The sequence below is a fragment of the Hordeum vulgare genome, chromosome 6H (genome assembly GCF_904849725.1).
Source record: "Hordeum vulgare subsp. vulgare chromosome 6H, MorexV3_pseudomolecules_assembly, whole genome shotgun sequence".
NCBI lineage: Eukaryota > Viridiplantae > Streptophyta > Magnoliopsida > Poales > Poaceae > Hordeum > Hordeum vulgare.
In genome coordinates this window covers 491,273,251-491,299,088 of record NC_058523.1, presented here as the reverse complement: position 1 = coordinate 491,299,088, position 25,838 = coordinate 491,273,251, and the positions used below count along the sequence as shown (strand labels likewise).

General features: G+C 47.2%; 1 protein-coding gene across 1 annotated transcript; it reads left to right on the top strand.

Annotated features, from left to right (window-relative positions):
* The first annotated feature begins 2,910 nt into the window (after positions 1-2,910).
* On the top strand, positions 2,911-5,183 carry LOC123402079 (uncharacterized protein At1g66480-like). Its single transcript, XM_045095946.1, has 2 exons — positions 2,911-3,984; positions 4,746-5,183. Exons 1-2 carry the CDS (start codon positions 3,286-3,288, stop codon positions 4,788-4,790), a joined length of 744 nt encoding a protein of 247 aa, XP_044951881.1. The 5' UTR covers positions 2,911-3,285; the 3' UTR covers positions 4,791-5,183.
* Positions 5,184-25,838: the final 20,655 nt, after the last annotated feature.

Here is a 25,838-nt window from a genome sequence, read left to right as displayed (position 1 = left end):
GCCATCGCGGCCATATCCACCGCTGCGCAGCGGGAGGATACCGATGCGCTCGTCACGAAGGCAACAAGGAAGGGACTTTTGTACCTAGGGTTAAACCCTAGCCAGCACGGGTTCGTCAATGTTGCCGTGGCCGCGACCATCACAGGCTCGTCTGCCTTCCCTCAGATGGCGTTACCAGAGTCGTCCCATGCGTTGATGACTCATATGATCCCCGGCTTCCACGTCTACCCCCAAGCCTCCCACCTTTCCGACGAATGCTCGCCGGAGGTGAGTGTGATGGTGCCATCCACACGCGCGCCCGCGCCCACGCACATCGGCCTCAACACCACAACGGTAGCCAGTGGCTCGTCATCCGGTGGGACGAGGAAACAAGCGCGAGATATGTCAGCCGACGTGCTCTCCGCCGATGGAAGGTGATCCAACAAGAATGCAACAAGTTTTGTGCCACTTATGAGAGCATCAAGGCACGCCCCGTGAGCGACATCGTCATACAAGACATGGTATGCATGCCTACCCCCCGTCGTTGTTTGCATGTTCATTTGTTAATATGCTTGCGTGTAATTCATTTATAGCCATTCCAAGCTTTAGAGGCATTCAAGGTCCAACATGAAGGCAAGTCCTTCAACCTTTCTCATTGTTGGAGGATCATCAAAGATTAGGAGAAGTTCAAGCTCCAATATGTCGCTCTCACAGCGCAGGGGGGAAGGAAGTCGAGGAGGAGTTTGGGGAGGGTGAGAAGCCACGGCCGCAGGGAAAGACCAACTCCAAAAAGGAGGACAAGTGGAATGCGACGTCGATCGCCTTGATCGCAACTGTGGAGGGCATGATGACCAAGAAGGATTCAAGGAAGAAGAAACACCGACAAGACAAGGAAGAGGAAATGAACGCCTTCATGAAGATTCAAAGGATGCTTGAGATGGAGGCGGAGAAGCAAACTAGGATGCTTGAGATGGAGGCGGAGAAGGAAACCAGGATGCTTGAGATGAAGGTGGAGAAGCAAGCCAAGATGGTAAAGATCAAGGCCGCCAATGCCAAGACCAAGGCGAAAGAAGTGGCTCTCGCTAGCATGATGACGGGGATGGAGATCATGAAGATGGATCTCGACACCGTGTCGGCAATAAAAAGGTCGTGGTTCGAGAAGATGCAGGTCGACATGCTCAAGTTCGATAACGAGTGATCTATGACGTCGAGCGCCATACTTTTTGTATGCTCACAAGTGTGCTGGCATGACCACGGCCACGATGGCGTGGTCGAACTCCCGTCCTTTTTTGTCTGCTGGCATGTGTGCCGGCCGCTGGCAAGTGCGCTAGTATGAGTTGCTTTTTGAAGCTGACATTGTATGCCGGTCGGTGGCAATGGTGCCGGTATTAACTTTGGATGATGACAAGATCGCTCGCTTGATCTACTTTTCAAATGTGTGCGTGAACATTAAATTGATCCCTAGCGCACTGCCGACCCAAATCTTAAACAGGACGGGCGCGAGTGGACGGCTAATCCAAATGAAAAAAAACGGATAAATCCGTTTGAGTCGACGCGTTCGAATTTCTCTAAATCTCGCATCGTCATCATCTCTTCTGTTCCAATCCAATTCGTTAGAGGTCGCAAGTATATCCATCTGGACATGACAGCAACAAAGGTGATCCCGGTTTGAAAAGCCACATCGTAATCCTGACTCTTTTTCAGAACAGTGACGCGGGTATGGACAACGACGAACTGACGATGACATGCATGGACCGATGCGATTTTCTGTTCACGGCTTGATTGAGACTGTGTAGTCCCTTATGAACATTTGACTTGCCATGGCATCCGTTGAGATAGCCTGTGGCCGTACGTGCATCTGCTGTGATGTATGTGTTCACTAACTCACATATATACGGTTTAAGCAGCAGCGCGCTCGCAGATAGAGGAGGTGACGCTGCTACGTGCCGTTGATGATTCGCTTTCGTGGTGCGGTCACAGGCGACCCAAAGATATATGATCGCCCGGTTTGTCAGCTTGCGACGACGGACGCGATGCGCCATGCGATGGTCATGGCAGCGACAGGAAACCGAAGATTGTATGCCCGATTACGTACGCAGCGCAGGCCGCCGTACCAGGCGATGAAAGTAACCAAAATAGTGTATGCATTTTGAAGGGGCTAGCTGTACGTACGCCTGTAGTACATTGCGAGAAGAGAGCAGGCAACCATAAATGGCGCTACGTACAATGGCGGATCACCATATGCAGGGAGGTTCCGGCATATAGAGCAGTGCCGTGCGTAGATTAGTAGTAGCACAAAAAAAGGTTGATGGGTTCGGAACAGACAAAAAGAGGGTATCGATTTGACAGTGGAAGCCGTCTTGATCGGCCTACCGACACCGCACAGGAGTCGTCCCTTGAGAAGCGGTGAGATGCAGCCCCCGACGCAGGATTCAGTTGACATCTTATCGTGTCTTTAAGAGATCTATATCTATGGCTTGACCTACACACACCTACAGTTACTACATCTTGCTTGTTCCGAGAGCTAACGACCAACCAGATTTGTACTAGTAATTCTAATTCCAGAACCGGAGCGGATCGGTGGCGCCCGATGGATCGATTGTTCACATTAACGCGATCATGGATATGGAAAGGAAGTCGGGTGGGGTGACTACCGTACTAACTTGAATCACACTTAGCCGCTCGCTTTACAGTTCACGGTTGGGCAGCGTTGGCGAAAGAGCTAAAGCCAACACGTTACTACACGCACATCCTGTCACAACCCACGATCGTGTCGTGAGTAACCACACACAATGGAAACCAGCCCCGATATTCCCCTGCGCAGATCCCGTTCGTCCCAACGCTTTCACATGCGTGCACACTCCCTCCCTCCCTCCCTTCTGCTACCACCACCGCTCTACCTTGATAAGATAACCGTGTGTATTCCCGGTGGCCATGATTTCGAGCTGTGAACCGGTTGAGTCTGTCTCCGTGCTGCTGCGAGTGCCTGATGATAATCATTCACACGCAGACGGACGGACGCTGCCTCAACCACGCCCCGGCAATCTGCATCCAAAGGCGGGAAACGCAACGCAAGAGAGACAAGCGTACCACCTCGGCATCCCCATAAAATACGCCCCCCGTCACCTTTGACCCCTCCACCTTTCGCCACCACTCCCCCAGTTTCCCTTCCTTTTATAAAACAAACCAACAAACAAAAGATCACCACGCACAGGCCCAGACATACGACGCCTCCCTCAAGAACCAAGACCGAACGCACGCCGGCCGGCGCGCACCACCACCACCAAGCCCGAGGCCACCGAGGGGATGGGGAACAGCATTGGGGCGAAGAGGAAGGGGGCCAAGGTGATGCAGCTGGACGGGACGTCCTTCCGGGTGAAGACGCCGGCGGCGGCGGCGTCCGACGTGCTGCGCGACCACCCGGGCTTCCAGCTGCTGGAGGCGGAGGAGGTCAAGCTGCTGGGCGCGCGGGCGCGGCCGCTGGCGCCCGACGCGCCGCTGCGCCGGGGACGGCTCTACTTCCTCGTGGCGCTCCCGCGCCGCCCGGCCGCGGGGCCGCCGCGCCGGGCGTGGTCGGGCAACCTCCGCGTCGGCGCGCGCGAGCGGCTCGAGTCGCTCATGCTCGCCCGCCGCTCCACCTCCGACCTCTCCTCCTTCCAGGGCGTCGCCTCCGCGTCCGCCCCCGCCTCCCCGCTCCCCGGCGGCACCCCCGTGCGGCTCAGGATGCGCCTCCCCAAGGCGCAGGTGGAGAAGCTGATGGGGGAGAGCCGGGACGCGGCCGAGGCGGCGGCCAAGATCATGGAGCTCTGCGCGGCCGTGGGCGACGGCGGCGCCTGCAGCGCCAAGGTGACGCCCGAGAGGCCGCCCGGCATCCTGCGCAGCCCGCGGTTCGCCGCCACGCCCGACTGGGGCTCCGGCTTCATGCTCCCCAACCCCAAGTCGGCCCCCGGCGCGCCGCCCAAGACGCCGCAGAGGTGGCCCACGCTGCCCCGCACCAAGGAGGAGGTAACCACCATTACTATCTTCAAGATTTCAATCAATTAGCCCCATCCATTCTCCACGTGCATTGCATCACTGCGTGTCCCCTTATGCGCACTTCGTGCAACAAGAATTATATTAACTCTGAACAAGATCTACATTACATTTTTTACTTGCTGTAGTAGAATTTGCGAGCTATCCTCACCTTGACAGATATTGTATGTGAAAAAGCAGAAATCTTGGCCAGCAAATGCGTGGTACAGTACAGTAGAATTCTTGGGTTTTGTTGGATCGGTGGTTACCGTGGCACAAAAGCACCCACTACTAGCACCGGTGTAGCGTGGACAAGGTTAGCGAAACTGCAGGATGTCAGATCAGATGCCGCGTACAGTACAGCGGCAACAAGAGTTTTTCTTCTGCTGCTAGTAGTATCTGCAGAGAACATGTAGCCTGTCTCAGTGGCGCACTACACCTGGGAAACCCTTCTCCGCTCATTGCGGGAAACAGCAACCTACACGAAGCGCTTTCGTGCGGGTTTCCTCTTCCACACCATGAGCATCTGTCTTTTAACAAATAGATAGGGTTAGTAACCGTCGCAATAAAAAAAAAGAAATAGATCGATATGATGCCTGCCATTTTTGTTTGCTGTTTCTAATTTGTCTTGTGGTTCTGAATCCAGACCCACAAGTTTTGGTCTGAGGGTAGACAATTCCTGTTATACAAAAAGATCTGTGTAACACTTGTTGCCTTTCCTGAAGTCTAATCTTGTCTCCATTTCCATGTTTCAGAAGCGAGCGAGGTTCGTCGCGTTGCCGGACGAGCTGATAGCATGACCGGTATTTGCCTTGCCTTGACGGAGACGAGTTAACACATCCATCCTGCTGTCACAGCCATGCCCGGTGATCATCAGGCCAGGAGATAGAGAGTTATAAACCTATCTTCAGGCTGTTAGAGACACACTCTTGGCTTGGATCATTACTCTCATACCAACAGAACTGTGGTTTGAAGACGAGAAGCCGCCGAATGGCTTCCAATTCACCTTGATTACTAGCTTCTTTCCGGACCCTCTCTCTTCTCTCTTGTGTTAGCCTTTTTTCCTGTGGTGGTTTATTATTAGTCCACCATGCCATGTCGTGAATGCTGTGTCTTTGTGCAACCCAATTGTCTTAGTCAACTCTGTGTGCATGCATGATTTGGAAGATGCCAACCTGCTGCGGTTTGCTTCAGACTCTCTGAATTATCTGCATTCACTCATTCCATCCCAGCATGATTCTGGAAGGGAGGCGTGCGTGATAATGGATCGTCGCGTTGAGCCGGTGGATTATTTGCTAATGAATTATTGGGAGCTGTTGCTCAACCACATTCCTCGGCACATGCAACTATGCAAGCGCTGCTTACAAAATCATACATTTGCTGCGTCGTCAGTGCTTCTTCCTTGTTTTTTCATATGATGAAAGGCTCAGTTAGCGCCTGGCTTCGTGTTAAGTTAAGTCGCCGGTGTTTCTTATCTTAAGTCCTCCAGATTTGGATAATGATATTGCATCCAATCATCCGAAACCTGCACATGTTACGCGATCTGAACCACTGTCTGATGCTCATATATCTATAGTGTGAGAAAGTCAGAAGAACATGCATGTTACATTCTGAATCTGAGAGAATCGTTAGCAGGTAGCAGCGTGTGGACTATGAGATAACTCCATATTCTTTGAACTTGAACCTTGCTCGCTGCCCGTATAATGCATCGTCTCTGACCAGAGAAAGAGTTTGTCGAACAGATGCCAACTTCCAGCATGGCCGGGCCATTATATTCTTAACCTCATTTCATGCGTCTCTCGACAGTGTCTCACAACCAAAGTTAGACATAAAAATATGAAGTGGTCTTGTATAAGGGAATGTAGGGAGTAGTAATTTCAAGATCCTTGAGGTGCACTTGGAGTTGGAGGTGCCTAAGCTAACAAACTGAGAAGCATCTCCTGCTTCAAGATCTTCATAATTTGTACCCTTTCCTATCCATTTTCTTCAAAGTTTTCATCTACAATTTCATTACAGTCACTACCCAAATCTTCATGTTTGAACTAGGTTGCGCCTTAGGATCGAGAGCTCTCCTTCTCCAGAGCCAACTTAGCCTTGGTGCTTGCTTGAATCAGTGTACCACCTTGGACACGGTGCCCAATTGGGGTTGCTTCACTAGCAATACCATTCCTCTATCCCTTGGCATTCCTTCGAACGGTATCTCCAAGGATCACCGGAGTAACTCTATCAGCGTTCCGACGGCTTAGGGGTGGTGCGAATGCCCGTGAAAATTATGTCAACTTCGGTCTCGGTGGACGCTGGCAGTGTCTTTGACGGTGTTTCCTCATTGAGGCATCTCGTTGCACTCTATGTCACCTCGCTCGGGCTGTTCCGGGGAAAGCCCTAGATCTGGGCCTCCCGGATCAGATGGTGCCAGCGCCTTTGGTATCGTTTTTTCTTCCGGGGCCATCGTTTTGGAGCAGGAGCTGACTGGAGGGGCCAACAGATGATGTGGTGTTGCATCCAAAGCATCGACGACGGTGGGTCTCGGGGACGTGGCATAGTGGATTCACGTCGATGGACGCATGTGGATGGACGTGTGTAGGATGGTGGCGATGTCTGGCGTCGTGGTGACGTCGTAGTTGGGCCTCACAAGGTCAATGCAATGACCCCTCTTGAAGATGGGATGGCGGAATATGGTGGCGGCGGATACTACAATGTGTGCATGTGGTGCACACCGAGAATCTGCTAAACCAGTTCGTGCTCTCAGCTCGCCATGGGGAGGTTTGACGAGCCCACCGGTTTAGATGGTGTGTGTTGGTGCAAGGTGAGGGCACATCATCAAACTTGTAAGGGTAACGATAGAGGCCACTAGGAAGGTGGCTTTGAATTGATCCATGTATTTATTTTGTCATGATCTATTGAATATTTTAATAAAAATGAATGCATGCGTCCTTGGATGTGAAGACCGAGGATTTCAACCTCCTTTTCGACAAGAAAAAATCTCCAAGGTCCAAACCCTCCCATGTGCCCGTTTGGAACCGCGGACACTGTCTAGACAACATGTCCGTCACATCAGCCCCAACAATCCACTCCCACCCCAAACCCACCAAGTCACACTTCCCTCTTTAGGATAGTTCAAGGCTACCGTCAATTTATCGAGGACAAGCAATCACACAAGCACGAGCAACGAGATTTGTTAACGAGATTCACCAACATGGTTACATCCCAAGGCATGACTACAGATGCTCCTCCCCATGTACCAAATCATATGATACAATCAACAATAATACCGTGAGGCCATTAGGTAGCGTTCTGACCATTGAGCCAGGACCGTCCGGGCCACCCCTGCAACGAGCATCGGGTCGTCTCTCTCGCGATCTCTGTCTAGCCTACTAGCTTATGTCTAGTATATTTGGCTACGTGTAGTGCCTATATATATCTGATTCGGGTTACACGTGTCCGACTCGAACACCCAACCTTCACTAATTACAATTCATATTGTAGTGCATCTCGTATACATAATATTTAACACACAGATTACCACCCCCCCCGAGCCTCCTTTTTTCACTCTTATTTAGCACCACCCCTCTTCCGGATTTGCCCATCGTCCTGAGTCATACCCCTCCCCAAGCACCGCCCTAGGACATGATTGCCGCCCCGGATGCCATCCCGGTATGTCCGTGTTCCCCCAGCCAGCCCCGCCATAAAACCTCACACAGCACATGCTTGATGAAATTCCCGAACAAAATTTTGACCCTTTTAGTGCATGCAGGGACGAACAATGTACTTGGTGATGAGTTTTTTTACAACCAGTTCTTCAATGAGTTGTCATTGGTGAACGGTGGCAACGACTATGAGTTTTTGTTGATGATGATTATCCTCAAAGAAATGGAGAAGGAAATGGAGCATGTCCTCAAATTAGGGGTTTCAACGCCAAACATAATAATTGTTAACCAGAATATGACAAAGGGCCATGTTGATCTATACGACAAGTATTTTGCAACCAAGCCAGTATTTCATGGGGTCTTCTTCGGTCATCGCTACCGGATGCACATGCAAGTGTTCTTGCACATAATGGTGGATGTGAAGGGATATGATACTTCACATTGTAGAAGGATTGCACCGGCGTAACTGGGTTCCTTTTGTTGGGGAACGTTGGATCGAAAAAAATCCTACACGCACCCAAGATCTATCTATGGAAATGTATAGCTACGAGAGGGGAGTGCATCTACATACCCTTGTAGATCGCTAAGAGGAAGCGTTAATAAACGCGGTTGATGTAGTCGAACGTCTTCGCGCTCCAATCACGATCATCCCGATCCAACGCCGAACGGATGACACCTCCTGATTCAGCACACATAGGGCACGACGACGTCTCCACCTCCTCGATCCAGCGAGTGTAGGTGGAGTAGTAGATGAGTTCTCCTGCAGCATGACGATGTGGTGACGATGGTGGTGGTGCAATCATAGCACGGCTTCGCCAAGCGCTGCCCGAAGCGATGGAGGAGAAAACGATCTAGAGGGAGAGAGGGAGGGCACCGCCAAGGCTTGGTGTGTTGGCTGCCTCCCTCTCCCACTCTATTTATAGGAGGAAGGGGGTAGTTAGGGTGCAGCCTTGGCCCCTACTCCAAGGGAGAGCTGGCCGGCCAAGTGGGGAGGAGCCCACTGTGACAACCCGATGCCAACGTTCCAGAAGATTCCCCTTTTTTTCCGTTTTCGTCGTGTGTCTGTGTTCTTTTGTCGCATCATCATCGCATCATGCGCATCATCAGCATTGCATCGACATCCCGTTGCCGCCCGTTTTCAAAACTTGCATCCGTTAGTAGTTGCCGGTTCTCGACGTTGTCCGTTCTGAGTCCGACCGCATTCGCACGCGCCCGCGGCACCGTCGAAACCCTGTTTTAAAAGCGTGCGTAAAACTTTCTCTGGTTGGGTTGAGATTTGACGTGCGGTCTTATTTTAATATAGCTAGGCTGTCTGTCAAGTTTTGTCGCAATCGGAGTCTGTCTGGTACCCGAACGGGCGACCGTAGCGGCACCGTCTTCGGGTTATCGTTGGACGTTTTTCGGGGTTTTATATATTGTTGCCGGGTCGCACCATTTCCTTCTCGTCTTATCCCAACACCCACTCTACACGGCCCAACCAACCCACCAAGCCAACTCGCTTCGATCGGAGCCGTCGGAATACTATCCAACGGCCCGAAAACAGAGCAAATAGCTAACCTAGCATGTTTCCTATGTATAGAGAGCCCTCCCGTGCCTAATATAGACGCAACCCTAAATTCTAGGAATTCCCCTCCGTTTGTCCCATCCATCTATCAGCCGCCGCCGCCACTGTCTTTCTCGTTTTCCCCACCGAATCAACTAGGCACCCACACGTCCGATCCAAATCACCCCGTGCCAATCCCCGTCGAGCCTCCCAGAGTCACACCTCGTCCTCGAGCTCCACCTCCCGACCAGCCTCATGCAGCCCCAACACTCGTGTTCCATGGAGCCTCTCCCCATGCTTCCCGACCAGGCCGACCCTCTCCCTGCTCCCTTCCTCCTCCTTCCTTCGGTTTCCTTCCCCGCTTCTCATCTCTCCCTTCCTCTCGTTTTCTGTAGGGAGAGTGGAGACCACCATGGCCATGGCCTCGAGCTCGCCATGGGCACCAATCTTTGCAGCCACCCGCTCGCGGGAGTTCCCCATGGACGGATCCGCCTCCCGACCCCGGATCCGCCCGCCCCCGACTCCGTCCGTGTGGACCTCCAGGACCTTGCCGAAGGACGACGCCTCCGGAGCTGCGCAGGTCCCGGTTGCATCTCTCTCCCCTGCTCTGTTCCCCCGTTGCTCTCCTTGTCTCAAACACCTCTGTTCCTCGTTTATTTTTCTGCAGGTGACATCCATGGTGTGCCCGAGCTCGCCCCAGCCACCTCCAGCTGCGCCGGCTCGCGACCTCTCCTGCCCAGACCACCATGACCTCCCGCGGATAAGATCTCGTCGCCTCCCCCTCTTGTAACTCGTTTTTCTCTGATCTCTCTCTGTTTCTCTGAACAGGAGCACCTGAGCCCCTTGTCCACCGTGGACTCAAGGTCCGGCTCGCCGGCCCGGGACCCCTCTGTTGCCGCTGGAATCGGCCGCCCTGGCCATCTGCGACCCATCCCCACCTCCTCCGCGCTCCACGTCCACCGGAGCGCCGCCCGTTGCCATGGCCGCCTCTGAATCGAGCCAGCCCCACGCTAGCCTCCGTCAGGTTGTTGCCTCTGTAAGGAAGTTACCTCTGAATCTGAAACGTGCATGTCTCTTTTAGTTCCACTCTCGCATGTTGAGGTTATTTCAAGTAGCTGCTATGTTTTTTACATGTACACCTTAGTAACCGAGGTGGCTAGCTCCACCGATTCCCATCAAGAGATCGTGGGATCAAATCCGAGTGCTTGCAATTTTTTTGTCCTTTGTTGTTTCTCTATTTTAGACATCCGGTGTGTACACATTCATGTCTGCGCTGCGCCCAAATCCAGCACTAACACACATCTAGCTTAGTGGCTTGGCTTTGAGCCATCTAACCACGTCTCTGGTTCAAGTCCCATGGGCAACACATTTTTATGGCACCGGTTACTTTTATTTAGCTTCACGTCTGCACTGTGTTGTTACCTAGTTCTTCCCAATGAACTCTATACATTGTCAACAACACGGTTGTAGCCCACTGGCTAGCACCAGCAGTTTTCATCCGAGAGATTTGAGGTTCAAATCCTAGCAAAACCATTTTGTTTTATTTTGGGCAGATTCAAATGCCTTTTTTTTGTAAAATTCTTATAATTTAACCGCGCACCACCGGATCGAGACAAGTGCTATATGAAACTTGACTACAATTTCGCGTAGATTAATAATTTTCAACTCTCATGCATGTTCAAGGAAGTTAGCGTGTTTTTGCATCGGTTTGCGTGCCGACATGTTAAGGAACAGATTAGGTCGTAGTTAATTAACGGTAGCTCCGTTGGAGTTGTGCCATATATGTAAATGGACCAGAACGACGAGTAGAATCACGTGAACCACTTAGTTTTGCCGTTTAACAAACCTAAAATGTGATTAGGACAAATCTGGACAGAATTAAGATTTAACACGTGGGGTCATTTCGGAGATGCTATATGTCATTTCCGGTCTCATTTAAAATGCCTAGATAGGTAGTTTAATTTGTGCTTCACCCCTTGCCATGTTAACAACATTTTAAATATTGCCGTGTAAATTAACGAGAGTGAACTAAATAATTCAACGTGGAGTTTCGTCGATATGCAACTCGTTGCATATCGAGCTTCACTTAATGTGTAGTGTTTGATTGTTGTGATTGTCATGCCTTGCATTAGTCCGTTCATGCATCATATGTGTTGTGCATCGTGTGGTGAATATATGTGTTGATGCTTGTTTTCGGTTTGCTCCGTCTCGATAGAGATCCGCAAGCGTGTCGGATTGTGAGGACCCGTACGACTACGTCGGTTCGTCTGCTTCATGGAGTCATTCTTCTTCCAAGCGGGATCTCAGGCAAGATGACCATTTCCCCAGATACCATTACTATCATTGCCATGCTAGTTTTATCGCTTCTATCGATTATGTCTCGTTGCCTCCCACATGTTAAATATCAGCCTCTCAATCATGCCATGATAACCTTCAACATGTTCGACCTAGCAAACCACTGATTGGCTATGTTACTGCTTGCTTAACCATGTTGTTAGCGTTGCTAGTTGCAGGTGTAGTTGCTTCCATGTGACAACATGGGTTCCTTGTTATATCACCCTATTTAAATGCTATTTAATTTAATGCACCTATATACTTGGTAAAAGGTGGAAGGCTCGGCCTTTCTAGCCTGGTGTTTTGTTCCACCTTTGCCCCCTTAGTTTTGGCTACCGGTGTTATGTTCCATAAACGAGCGCTTCTAACACGATCGGGGTTGTTATGGGGACCCCCTTGATAATTCGTTTTAGATTAAAGCTGGTCCGGCAAGGCCCAACATTGGTACTACATTTGCCCAACATAATAACTTGTTAATACTGAAAGCATAGGGCGTCATGAACCCGAGGAGTAATTTCACATAATACAGGGGGCCAGTGTTGTTGGTGCTGGTCCAAAACTAGAGCCGTTTGCGGGGCCAACCCGGGGCAACTCGGGAGATTTCTATCAGGCCACCGTATGCTGTGCTTATCCGTCGTGTCCTGAGAACGAGATACGCGGCTCCTATCGGGATCGTCGACACGCCGGGCGGCCTTGCTGGATTAGTTTTACCTTTGACGAGATATCTTGTGCATCGGGATTCCGGTGATGCTTTGGGTAATCTCAGAGTTGAGGTTTTCCACTAGGGAATCCGACGAGATCGCGAGCTTCGTAATTGAGGATTTCTATGCGGCTTGTGGTAATTTGTGATGGACTAGGTGGAGCACCCCTGCAGGGTTAAATCTTTTCGGAAAGCCGTGCCCGTGTTTATGTGGCAATGTGGAAACTTCGTTTAACACTGGTTCTAGATAACTTGAAGTTAACTTAATTAAAACATGCCAACTGTGTGTGTAACCGTGACTGTCTCTTCCGTGAGTTCCTTCTCCGATCGAGGACACGGTGGGGTTATGTCTGACATAGGTAGGTGTTCAGGATCATTCATTTGATCATCAGTAGTCACGTCCGTTATGCGTAGATCTTCCCCCTCTTATTTCTTGTACTCGTAAGTTAGCCACCTCATATATGCTTAGTCGCTGCTGCAACCTCACCACTTAACCATGTCTCACCCATTAAGCTTTGCTAGTCTTGGTACCTTTGGAAATGAGATTGCTGAGTCCCCTATGGCTCACAGATTACTACAACACCAGTTGCAGGTACATGTAAAGGTTACTTGACGCGAGCGCGTTGATTGTTCATTTGGAGTTGCTTCTTCTTCTTCTTCTTCATCGATCTAGGATGGGTTCCTGGCCGGCAGCCTGGGATAGCATGGATGGACGTCGTTCTTATTTTGTCGTTTGTTTTCGTCCGTAGTCGGACCCTGCTCTTACTCTTGATGAATATGTAATGTACTGATGTGACTCCGATGTAGCTTGTGGCGAGTGTAAGCCAACTCTATATATATCTCTTCTTTTCAGTACATGTACTTGTAACGATATCCATTCTTTGACACGGCGAGATGCACTTCTATCCCTGACGAGGCCCTCGTGCCAAATTGAGGATAGGGTCGCATCTTGGGCGTGACACCCACCTCCCACAAGGGAGGTGGGCGCCCTAGGGGAGGAGTCCCTCCTCCCCAAGGCACCCCCACCTACCACCAAGCGCACGAGCCTTTAGGGGTGGGGCTCCCAGCCATCAGGACTAGTGTGCCTCACACTTCAGCCCATGTGGGCCCCTGGGGTGGATGGACCGTCGGAACCCTTTCAGCATTCTAGTACTATACGGGAAAAACGTGAAACTTTTCCGAAACCCAAATACCACTTTCCTATATATAAATCTTTACCTTCGGACATTCCGGAACTCCTCATGACGTCTCGGATATCATCTAGGACTCCGAACAAAATTTGATCACCAACATATATAAGTCAATAATACTATATCGTCATCGAACGTTAAGCGTGCGGACCCTGCGGGTTCGAGAACTATGCAGACATGACCGAGACACCTCTACGTCAATAACCAATAGCAGGACGTGGATTCCCATATTGGTTCCTACGTATTCCACGAGGATCTTTATCAATCGAATCACGATGCTAAGGATTCAATCAATCTCGTATGCAGTTCCCTTTGTCCAACAGTATGTTACTGGGCCGAGATTCGATCGTTGGTATCTCCATACCTAGTTCAATCTCGTTACGGGAAGTCTCTTTACTCGTTCCGTAATACAAGATCCCGTGAATAACTCCTTAGTCACATTGCTTCCAAGCTTCTTGTGATGTTTTATTACGGGAGGGGCCAGCGATACCTCCCGATCCATGTCAACCCAACAGGCACCCTTGGAGATACCTCTAGAGCATATTTATGATCACCCAGTTATGTTGTGACATTTGATAGACACAAGGCATTCCTATGATGTCAGGGAGTTGCATGATCTCATGGTCTTAGGAACAATTACTTGACATGGAGAAATCAATATCAATAAACTAAGTATACGAGCAAATGCTATGCTTACGGTTGGGTCTTGTCCATCACATCATTCTCCTAATGACGTGATCCCGTTATCAAATGACAAGTCATATCTATGGTTAGGAAACCTTAACCATCTTTGATCAACGAGCTAGTCTAGTAGAGGCTCACTAGGGACGCGATGTTGTCTATGTATCCACACATGTATCCGAGTTTCCAATCAAAACAATTATAGCATGGATAATAAATGATTATCATGAACAAGGAAATATGATAATAACTAATTTATTATTTCCTCGAGGGTCATATTTCCAATAGTATCCAACTTGCACTAGAGTCAGTAATCTAGTTCACATCACCATATGATTAACACCCAATGAGTTCTGGGGTTTGTTCATGTTTTGCTAGTGAGAGAGGTTTTAGTCAACAAGTCTGCAGCATTTAGATCCGTGTGTACTTTGCAAATCTCTATGTCATAATGTAGATGTTGCTACCATGCTTCACTTGGAGGTATTCCAAATGACTGCTTCACTATGCGTATCCTTTTTGCTACTGAGAGTCTTCCAGATTGGTGTCAAAAGTTTGCATCGACGTAACACTTTATGACAAACTCTTTATCACCTCCATAATCGAGAAACATTGCCTTAGTCCTCGAGTTACTAAGGATAATTTTCATAGGTGTCCAGTGAACCACTACTAGATCACTCTTTCACCCCTTGCCAGACTCGTGGCAAGTCACACACCACGTGCGGTACACAACATGTCATACTATAGAGCCCACGGCTAAGGCATAGGGGATGACCATCATCCTTTCACTTTCTTCTGTCGTGGTCAAGCTTGGAGTCTTACTCAAATTCACACCTTACAATACATGCAAGAACTCCTTTTTTGACTAATATATTTTGAACTCCTTCAAAATCTTGTCAAGGTATGTATTGATTGAAACTTTTATCAACCATCTGGATCTATATCTATAGATCCTGATGCCCAATATTTTAAGTAGCTTTATCTAGGTTTTCCTTTGAAAAACTCATGTCAAACAACCCTTTATGCTTTCCAGAAATTCTACATCATTTCCGATCAACAATATGTCATCCACATATACTTATGAGAAATTCTATAGTGCTCCCACTCACTTTCTTGTAAATACAAGTTCCTTTATAAGCTTTGTATAAACCCTAAAGCTTTGATCATCTTATCAAATCACATATTCCAACTCTGAGATGCTTGTACAGTGCATAAATGGATCGCTGGGGCTTACATGCCTTTTAGCATCCTTAGGATCGACCTTTCCTCAAGGAAACCGTTTAAGGAAACGATGTTTTGACATCCATGTCCAAGATTTCATAATTGAAACATGTAGCAACTGCTAACATAATTCCAACAAACTTGAGCATCGCTATGGGTGACAAATTCTCATCGTAGTCAACTCCGTGAACTTGTGGGAATCCTCTTTGCGACAAGTCGAGCTTTATAGATGGTGACATTTAGCATCATCGTGTGTCTTCCTTTTCTTAAAGATCCATTTGTTCTGGATAGCCTTTCAACCATGAAAGCACATATGCTCCCTTGGTGGTTTTGACAATTCATGAAAACATACATTGTCTCTTGGATTAACACTTTTACCTAGTATATTTAAAATATAGTCCATAGAGATGCATTGACTAAAGGATTGTACGGAGAAGCCCCAAGGAAGGAAGGAATAAGATTGGCCAAGCTTCAAGCTATAAGACTCTACATTCTATATTTATGAGAAATCACAATTGATTCCATAGAAAAGCCATTACTATTAAAAGGGGTGAGGTATCTATGATGAATTGGTTGCTCAAGTTCTTAGAGATATCCACCAAAAATATTCACCCATTCTCCCACAAAATTCTCTATCCAAAAGCCTAAACATCAAAATCGGTGCCACCAATATTTTCCACTCGACCCTACCGATTTTACGCAGACAGAACCTTTGCTAAACCCTAACATCTTGGTATCACCAACTTTCACTTCGATGCCACCGAAAGTCAGTGACCAACTCTCTGGTATCTCTATTTCAAGAATCGGAATTTCTGAGTTTGGAATCAGTACCACCAAGATTTCGAAACTGCCCTAGGTCAACAAATCGGTACCACCGAGATTCATATATAGGTCTCACCGAGAATTCAAAAGTTGCCACATTTAGTGCAAATCGGTCCGAGATTCGTTTTGGTTTCACCGAGTTGGGCAATAATGTTCTAATGGTTGGATTTTGGGAGATGCCTGTATATACCCATCCACCACCTCTCATTTGCAGAGGAAACACTAAGAGCACACATACACTTGCCATATCCATATTTCTGAGAGAGAGCCACCTACTCATGTGTTGAGATCAAGATATTCCATTCCTACCATATGAATCTTGATTTCTAGCCTCCCCAAGTTGCTTTCCACCAAATCAATGTCTCCTACCGATGCCAAATCTGTGAGAGAGTGATTGAGTGTTGAGGAGACTATCTTTTGAAGCATAAGAGCAAGGAGTTCATCGTTCTACCGCATCTATTACCTTTTGGAGGGTGGTGCCTCCTAGATTGGTTAGATGTCGCTTGTTATCCTCCTACTTCGTGTTGTGGAGTTAAACCAAGAAGTTTGTATGGGTAAGGAGATCGCCTACTTCGTGAAGATCTACCCCGAGTGGGGCTAGTCCCGTGTGGATGTAAGCCATGGTGGAATAGATAAGGCCACTTCTTTGTGGACCCCTTGTGGGTGGAGCCCTCCATGGAGTCTCGCACCCGTTACCCTCCATGGGTTACGATCGCACCACCTATCGAAACCACGCCAAAAATCATCGTGCCCATCTTTGCGTTTGACCTCCTAAACTCTACTCCTTAATTACATGTGAAATGTCTTTTCTTTCCGCTGCCATATATGTTAACTAGCATGTGTAGGGTGCACTAGACTTGTTAGAATTGCTAAAATCTGCCAACAATTAAAATTGGGAAAAGGCTAGGTTTTAATTTATGCAAGTAGTCTATTCACCCTCCGTCTAGACATCCCTTCTAGTGATCCAACAATTGGTATCAGAGCTTTGGTCTCCATAGCCCTGGTTTAATCACCATTGGAGGGAGATGGATGTGCCTAGTTTGGGGAATCTTGGTTGTAGAGTGCGTGTTCTCAATGAGGAGTATTATAGACAATGGAAAGGTGAAATTCTTGATATATTTGATGAATTCCATTTGACCAAGTATGTTGAATATCCGTATGTGCCTCTCATTGATCCCTTACATCCTTCTCATGATGAAGTCAATATGCTTGGTAATGTTAAAACAGTTAATCTCATCATTAGAGGACTACCAAGAAATGTGCTTAATCAAATGAAGAACTTTGAGTGTGCTTATACTTTGTGGAAAGATTTGGAGAAAAGATATCCCAACTATTTCTTGAAAAATCTCGATATCATTTTCCATAAGCATTGCCTTTCACAAGACGAAGCCCAATGATCCTAATTTTGATAAATGTCTATTTGAGCTTCATGATCTCATGCATGCTAAATAAGATGTCATTACCATTAATATTATCATTGTTGAAGCCATTTGCATGCATAAACATGAACATTGTCATAGTCGAAATTCTGATGAAATTCTTGATTCTTATGACGAGGATATTCCATCTAATGATGATAATATGGAGCATGGCTACTACGATGAAGACAAATAGCTTGACATCGAGTATGAGCAAACCAGGAGAAGCCTTAGTATTATGGTGAACCTTAGAGACTACATGGCCGGAGGAAAGGAGTGGATACTTTAAAGTGGATGGACCGATCACATGACCGTACATAAAGAGATGTTTCATGAGATCACACCAAACCATGGACCACTATGGTATGTGACCTTTGGTGATAACTCCAAGGGTAAGGTACTTGGTCTCGGTGAGGTGTCCATATCTCATGATAGTTCTACTCAAAATGTAATGCTTGTTGAATCCCTTGGCTACAATCTTCTTCCCATATCTAGATTAGCGTGCTTTGGTTCCAAAGTGCCATTCACGAAAGTTGATTGCCAAGTGTTTCGTCGAGATAATCATAACATGGTCTTTACTGGTTTCCGTAGAGGTGATCTATGTTGGAATTATGCCCTAGAGGCAATAATAAATATAGTTATTATTATAATTCCTGTATCAAGATAATCGTTTATTATCCATGCTATAATTGTATTGAATGAAGACTCATTTACATGTGTGGATACATAGACAAAACATTGTCCCTAGCAAGCCTCTAGTTGGCTAGCCAGTTGATCAAAGATAGTCAGTGTCTTCTGATTATGAACAAGGTGTTGTTGCTTGATAACTGGATCACGTCATTAGGAGAATCACGTGATGGACTAGACCCAAACTAATAGACGTAGCATGTTGATCGTGTCATTTTGTTGCTACTGTTTTCTGCGTGTCAAGTATTTGTTCCTATGACCATGAGATCATATAACTCACTAACACCGGAGGAATACTTTGTGTGTATCAAACGTCGCAACGTAACTGGGTGACTATAAAGATGCTCTACAGGTATCTCCGAAGGTGTTCGTTGAGTTAGTATGGATCGAGACTGGGATTTGTCACTCCGTGTGACGGAGAGGTATCTCGGGGCCCACTCGGTAATACAACATCACACAAGCCTTGCAAGCAATGTGACTTTGTGTAAGTTGCGGGATCTTGTATTACGGAACGAGTAAAGAGACTTGCCGGTAAACGAGATTGAAATAGGTATGCGGATATTGACGATCGAATCTCGGGCAAGTAACATACCGAAGGACAAAGGGAATGACATACGGGATTATATGAATCCTTGGCACTGAGGTTCAAACGATAAGATCTTCGTAGAATATGTAGGATCCAATATGGGCATCCAGGTCCCGCTATTGGATGTTGACCGAGGAGTCTCTCGGGTCATGTCTACATAGTTCTCGAACCCGCAGGGTCTGCACACTTAAGGTTCGACGTTGTTTTATGCGTATTTGAGTTATATGGTTGGTTACCGAATGTTGTTCGGAGTCCCGGATGAGATCAAGGACTTAACGAGGGTTTCCGGAATGGTCCGGAAACGAAGATTGATATATAGGATGACCTCATTTGATTACCGGAAGGTTTTCGGAGTTATCGGGAATGTGCCGGGAATGACGAATGGGTTGCGGGAGTTCACCGGGGGGGGGGGGGGGGGGGCAACCCACTCCGGGGAAGCCCATAGGCCTTGGGGGTGGCACACCAGCCCTTAGTGGGCTGGTGGGACAGCCCAAGAAGGCCCTATGTGCCATAGGAAGAAAATCAAAGAGAAAAGAAAAAAAAGGAGGAGGTGGGAAAGGGAAGAAGGACTCCACCTTCCAGACCAAGTTGGATTCGGTTTGGAAGGGGAGACCTTCCCCCCTTGGCTCGGCCGAAACCCTTAGGGGTCCTTGGACCCCAAGGCAAGGCTCCCCCTCTTCCCCCTATATATACGGAGGTTTTAGGGCTGATTTGAGATGACTTTTCCACGGCAGCCCGACCACATACCTCCACGATTTTTCCTCTAGATCGCGTTTCTGCGGAGCTCGGGCGGAGCCCTGCTGAGACAAGATCATCACCAACCTCCGGAGCACCGTCACACTGCCGGAGAACTCTTCTACCTCTCCGTCTCTCTTGCTGGATCAAGAAGGCCGAGATCATCGTCGAGCTGTATGTGTGCTGAACGCGGAGGTGCCGTCCGTTCGGCACTAGATCGCGGGACTGATCGCGGGACGGTTCGCGGGGCGGATCCAGGGACGTGAGGACGTTCCACTACATCAACCGCGTTCACTAACGCTTCTGCTGTACAGTCTACAAGGGTACGTAGATCACACATCCTCTCTCGTAGATGGACATCACCATGATAGGTCTTCGCGCGCGTAGGAATTTTTTTGTTTCCCATGCGACGTTCCCCAACAGTGGCATCATGAGCTAGGTTCATGCGTAGATGTCTTCTCGAGTAGAACACAAATGTTTTTGTGGGCGGTGATGTGCGTTTTGCTGCCCTCCTTAGTCTTTTCTTGATTCCGCGGTATTGTTGGATCGAAGCGGCTCGGACCGACATTACTCGTACGCTTACGAGAGACTGGTTTCATCGCTACGAGTAACTCCGTTGCTCAAAGATGACTGGCGGGTGTCAGTTTCTCCAACTTTAGTTGAATCGGATTTGACCGAGGAGGTCCTTGGATGAGGTTAAATAGAAACTCATATATCTCCGTTGTGGTTTTTGCGTAAGTAAGATGCGATCCTACTAGATACCCATGGTCACCACGTAAAACATGCAACAACAAAATTAGAGGACGTCTAACTTGTTTTTGCAGGGTATGCTTGTGATGTGATATGGACAACGATGTGATGTGATATATTGGATGTATGAGATGATCATGTTGTAATAGATATATCGACTTGCACGTCGATGGTACGGCAACCGACATGAGCCATAGTGTTGTCTTTATACTAATGTTTGTGCTTGCAGATGCGTTTACTATTTTTCTAGGATGTAGCTTTAGTAGTAATAGCATGAGTAGCACGACAACCCCGATGGTGACACGTTGATGGAGATCATGGTGTGGCGCTGGTGACAAGAAGATCGTGCCGGTGCTTTGGTGATGGAGATCAAGGAGCACGTGATGATGGCCATATCATGTCACTTATGAATTGCATGTGATGTTAATCCTTTTATGCACCTTATTTTGCTTAGAACGACGGTAGCATTATGAGGTGATCTCTCACTAAAATTTCAAGATGAAATTGTGTTCTCCCCAACTGTGCACCGTTGCTACAGTTCGTCGTTTCAAGACACCACGTGATGATCGGGTGTGATAGACTCAACGTTCACATACAACGGGTGCAAAACAGTTGCGCACGCGGAACACTCGGGTTAAGCTTGACGAGCCTAGCATGTGCAGACATGACCTCGGAACACATGAGACCGAAAGGTCGATCATGAATCATATAGATGATATGATTAGCATAGGGATGCTTACCACTGAAACTATACTCAACTCACGTGATGATCGGACTTGAGCTAGTGTAAGTGGATCATGAACCACTCAAATGACTAGAGAGATGTACTTTTTGAGTGGGAGTTTAGCAAATAATTTGATTAAGTTAAACTCTAATTATCTTGAACATAGTCTATGTCCACTTTGAATATATTTGTGTTGTAGATCATGGCTCACGCGACAGTCACCCTGAATTTTAATACGTTCCTAGAGAAAGCTAAGTTGAAAGATGATGGAAGCAACTTTGTAGACTGGGCTCATAATCTTAAGCTAATCATACAAGCTGGGAAGAAGGATTATGTCCTTAATGCTCCTCTAAGAGATGAACCACCCACTACGGCTGATCAGGATGTTATGAACGCTTGGTTAGCACGTAAGGAGGACTACTCAGTAGTTCAATGTGCAGTCTTGTATGGCTTAGAACCGGGACTTCAACGTCGCTTTGAGCGTCATGGAGCATTTGAGATGTTCCAGGAGTTGAAATTTATCTTTCAGAAGAACGCCCGGATCGAGAGGTATGAGACCTCCGATAAATTCTATGCTGGCAAGATGGAGGAGAACTCGTTTGTCAGTGAACATGTGCTCAAAATGTCTAGGTACTCAAACCGTCTAGCTGAGCTGGGGATTGAACTCCCGCAAGAGGCTATCACTGACAGAATCCTTCAATCACTGCCACCAAGCTATAAAGGCTTTGTGTTGAACTACAACATGCAAGGGATAAACAAGTCACCCGGCGAGTTGTTTGCGATGCTGAAAGTCGCAGAGTCTGAACTCCGTAAAGAACATCAAGTGTTGATGGTGAATAAGACCACTAGTTTCAAGAGAAACGGCAAAGGCAAGAAGGGTAAATCAAAGAAGAGCGGCAAGCCTGTTGCCAATCCAATGAAGAAACCCAAAGCTGGACCTAAGCCTAAAGCAGAGTGTTACTGTTGCAAGGGTATGGGTCACTGGAAGCGCAATTGCCCCAAGTATCTGGCTGATAAGAAGGCGGCCAAAGAAAAATCAGGTATATTCGATATACATGTTATTGATGTGTACTTAACCGGCTCTCGTAGTAGTGCCTGGGTATTCGATACCGGTTCTGTTGCTCATATTTGCAACTCGAAACAGGAACTGCGGAATAGACGAAGGCTGGCGAAAGATGAAGTGACGATGCGCGTAGGAAATGGTTCCAAGGTTGATGCAATCGCCGTCGGCACAGTTTCACTTCAGTTACCATCAGGATTAGTTATGAACTTGAATCATTGTTATTTAGTGCCTGCATTGAGCATGAACATTATATCTGGATCTTGTTTATTGCGAGACGGTTACTCTTTTAAGTCAGAGAATAATGGTTGTTCTATTTTTATGAGTAACATCTTTTATGGTCATGCACCCAATGTGAGAGGATTGTTCATATTGAATCTTGATAGCGATACACACATACATAACATTGAGATCAAAAGAGTTAGAGTTAACAATGATAGCGCCATATTTTTGTGGCACTGCCGCTTAGGTCATATTGGTGTAAAGCGCATGAAGAAACTCCATGCCGATGGACTTTTGGAGTCACTTGACTTTGATTCACTTGACACGTGCGAACCATGCCTCATGGGCAAGATGACTAAAACTCCGTTCTCCGGAACAATGGAGCGTGCAAGTGACTTGTTGGAAATCATACATACCGATGTGTGTGGTCCGATGAGCGTAGAGGCACGCGGCGGATATCGTTATTTTCTCACCTTCACTGACGATTTGAGTAGATATGGTTATGTCTACTTAATGAAGCACAAGTCTGAAACATTTGAAAAGTTCAAGCAATTTCAGAGTGAAGTTGAAAATCATCGTAACAAGAAGATCAAGTTCCTACGGTCTGATCGTGGGGGTAAATATCTGAGTTTCGAGTTTGGTGCTCACTTAAGACAATGTGGAATTGTTTCACAGTTGACACCGCCTGGAACACCACAGCGTAATGGTGTGTCCGAACGTCATAATCGTACTTTATTAGAGATGGTGCGATCTATGATGTCTCTTACCGATTTGCCGTTATCGTTTTGGGGTTATGCATTAGAAACAGCTGCATTCACTTTAAATAAGGCACCATCAAAATCCGTTGAGACGACACTATACGAACTGTGGTATGACAAAAGGCCAAAGTTGTCGTTTCTTAAAGTTTGGGGATGTGATGCTTATTTCAAAAAGCTTCAGCCTGAAAAAATGGAACTCAAAGCGGAAAAGTGCATCTTCATAGGTTACCCAAAAGAGACAGTTGGGTACACCTTCTATCTCAAATCCGAGGGCAAAGTGTTTGTTGCTAAAAACGGAGCTTTTCTCGAGAAGGAGTTTCTCTCGAGAGAATTGAGTGGGAGGAAGATAGAACTTGACGAGGTTGTCGAACCTCTCATCCCTCTGGATGGTAGCGCAGGGCAAGGGGAAACCTCTGTCGTTGCGACGCCGGTTGAGGAGGAAGTTAATGATGATGATCATGAAACTCCGATTCAAGTTTCTGTCGAACCACGCAGGTCGACGAGACCACGTGCTGCTCCAGAGTGGTACGGTAATCCCGTCTTGTCAATCATGTTGTTGGACAACAATGAACCTGCAAATTATGAAGAAGCGATGGTGGGCCCAGATTCCAACAAATGGCTAGAAGCCATGAAGTCCGAGATAGGATCCATGTATGAGAACAAAGTGTGGACTTTGGAAGTACTGCCTGAGGGCCGCAAGGCTATTCAGAACAAATGGATTTTTAAGAGGAAGACGGACGCTGACGGCAATGTGACCGTTTATAAAGCTCGACTTGTGGCAAAGGGTTTTTCACAAGTTCAAGGAGTTGACTACGATGAGACATTCTCACCCGTAGCGATGCTTAAGTCCGTCAGAATCATGTTAGCAATAGCTGCATTTTTCGATTATGAAATCTGGTAGATGGATGTCAAAACGGCGTTCCTTAACGGTTTCCTTAAGGAAGAGTTGTATATGATGCAACCCGAAGGTTTTGTCGATCCTAAGAATGCTAACAAGGTGTGCAAGCTCCAGCGATCCATTTATGGACTGGTGCAAGCATCTCGGAGTTGGAACAAACGCTTTGATGAGGTGATCAAAGCATTTGGGTTTATACAAGTGGTTGGAGAATCTTGTATTTACAAGAAAGTGAGTGGGAGCTCTGTGGCGTTTCTAATATTATATGTGGATGACATATTGCTGATTGGAAACAACGTAGAGTTTTTGGAGAGCATAAAGGATTACTTGAATAAAAGTTTCTGTATGAAGGACCTAGGAGAAGCTGCTTACATTCTAGGCATTAAGATCTACAGGGATAGATCAAAACGCCTGATAGGACTTTCACAAAGCACATACCTTGATAAAGTTTTGAAGAGGTTCAAAATGGAACAGTCCAAGAAAGGGTTCTTGCCAGTTTTACAAGGTACGAGATTGAGTAAGACTCAGTGCCCAGCAACTGACGAGGATAGAGAGCATATGTGCACCGTCCCCTATGCTTCAGCCATAGGTTCTATCATGTATGCAATGCTGTGCACTAGACCGGACGTTAGCCTGGCCATAAGTATGGCAGGTAGGTTCCAGAGTAATCCAGGAGTGGATCACTGGACGGTGGTCAAGAATATCCTGAAGTACCTGAAAAGGACTAAGGAGATGTTTCTCGTGTATGGAGGTGACGAAGAGCTCGCCGTAAAAGTTTACGTCGATGCAAGCTTTGACACATATCCGGACGACTCTAAGTCGCAAACGGGATACATATTTATTCTTAACGGGGGTGCGGTAAGCTGGTGCAGTTCCAAGCAAAGCGTCGTAGCAGATTCTACATGTGAAGCGGAGTACATGGCTGCCTCGGAGGCGGCTAAGGAGGGTGTCTGGATGAAGCAATTCATGACGGATCTTGGAGTGGTGCCAAGCGCACTAAATCCAATAACCTTGTTCTGTGACAACACGGGTGCCATTGCCTTAGCAAAGGAACCACGGTTTCACAAGAAGTGCAGACATATCAAACGATGCTTCAACCTCATCCGCGACTACGTCGAAGGAGAGGACGTAAATATATGCAAAGTGCACACGGATCTGAATGTACCAGACCCGCTGACTAAACCTCTTCCACGGGCAAAGCATGAACAACACCAGAACTGTATGGGTGTTAGATTTATTACAATGTAATTCGTATGATGATGTGAGGACTAGATTATTGACTCTAGTGCAAGTGTGAGACTGTTGGAATTATGCCCTAGAGGCAATAATAAATATAGTTATTATTATAATTCCTGTATCAAGATAATAATTTATTATCCATGCTATAATTGTATTGAATGAAGACTCATTTACATGTGTGGATACATGGACAAAACACTGTGCCTTGCAAGCCTCTAGTTGGCTAGCCAGTTGATCAAAGATAGTTAGTGTCTTCTGATTATGAACAAGGTGTTGTTGCTTGATAACTGGATCACGTCATTAGGAGAATCACGTGATGGACTAGACCCAAACTAATAGACGTAGCTTGTTGATCGTGTCATTTTGTTGCTACTGTTTTCTGTGTGTCAAGTATTTGTTCCTGTGACCATGAGATCATATAACTCACTAACACCGGAGGAATACTTTGTGTGTATCAAACGTTGCAACGTAACTGGGTGACTATAAAGATGCTCTACAGGTATCTCCGAAGGTGTTCGTTGAGTTAGTATGGATCGAGACTGGGATTTGTCACTCCGTGTGACGGAGAGGTATCTCGGGGCCCACTCGGTAATACAACATCACACACAAGCCTTGCGAGCAATGTGACTTAGTGTAAGT

What these genes read in the sequence shown, in the direction of transcription:
- LOC123402079 (XM_045095946.1), top strand. Translation starts at nt 3,286, where the DNA reads ATGGGGAACAGCATTGGGGCGAAGAGGAAGGGGGCCAAGGTGATGCAG. An exon ending in TGCCCCGCACCAAGGAGGAG is followed by an intron (nt 3,985 to 4,745) that starts GTAACCACCATT and finishes TCCATGTTTCAG; the next exon opens with AAGCGAGCGAGGTTCGTCGC.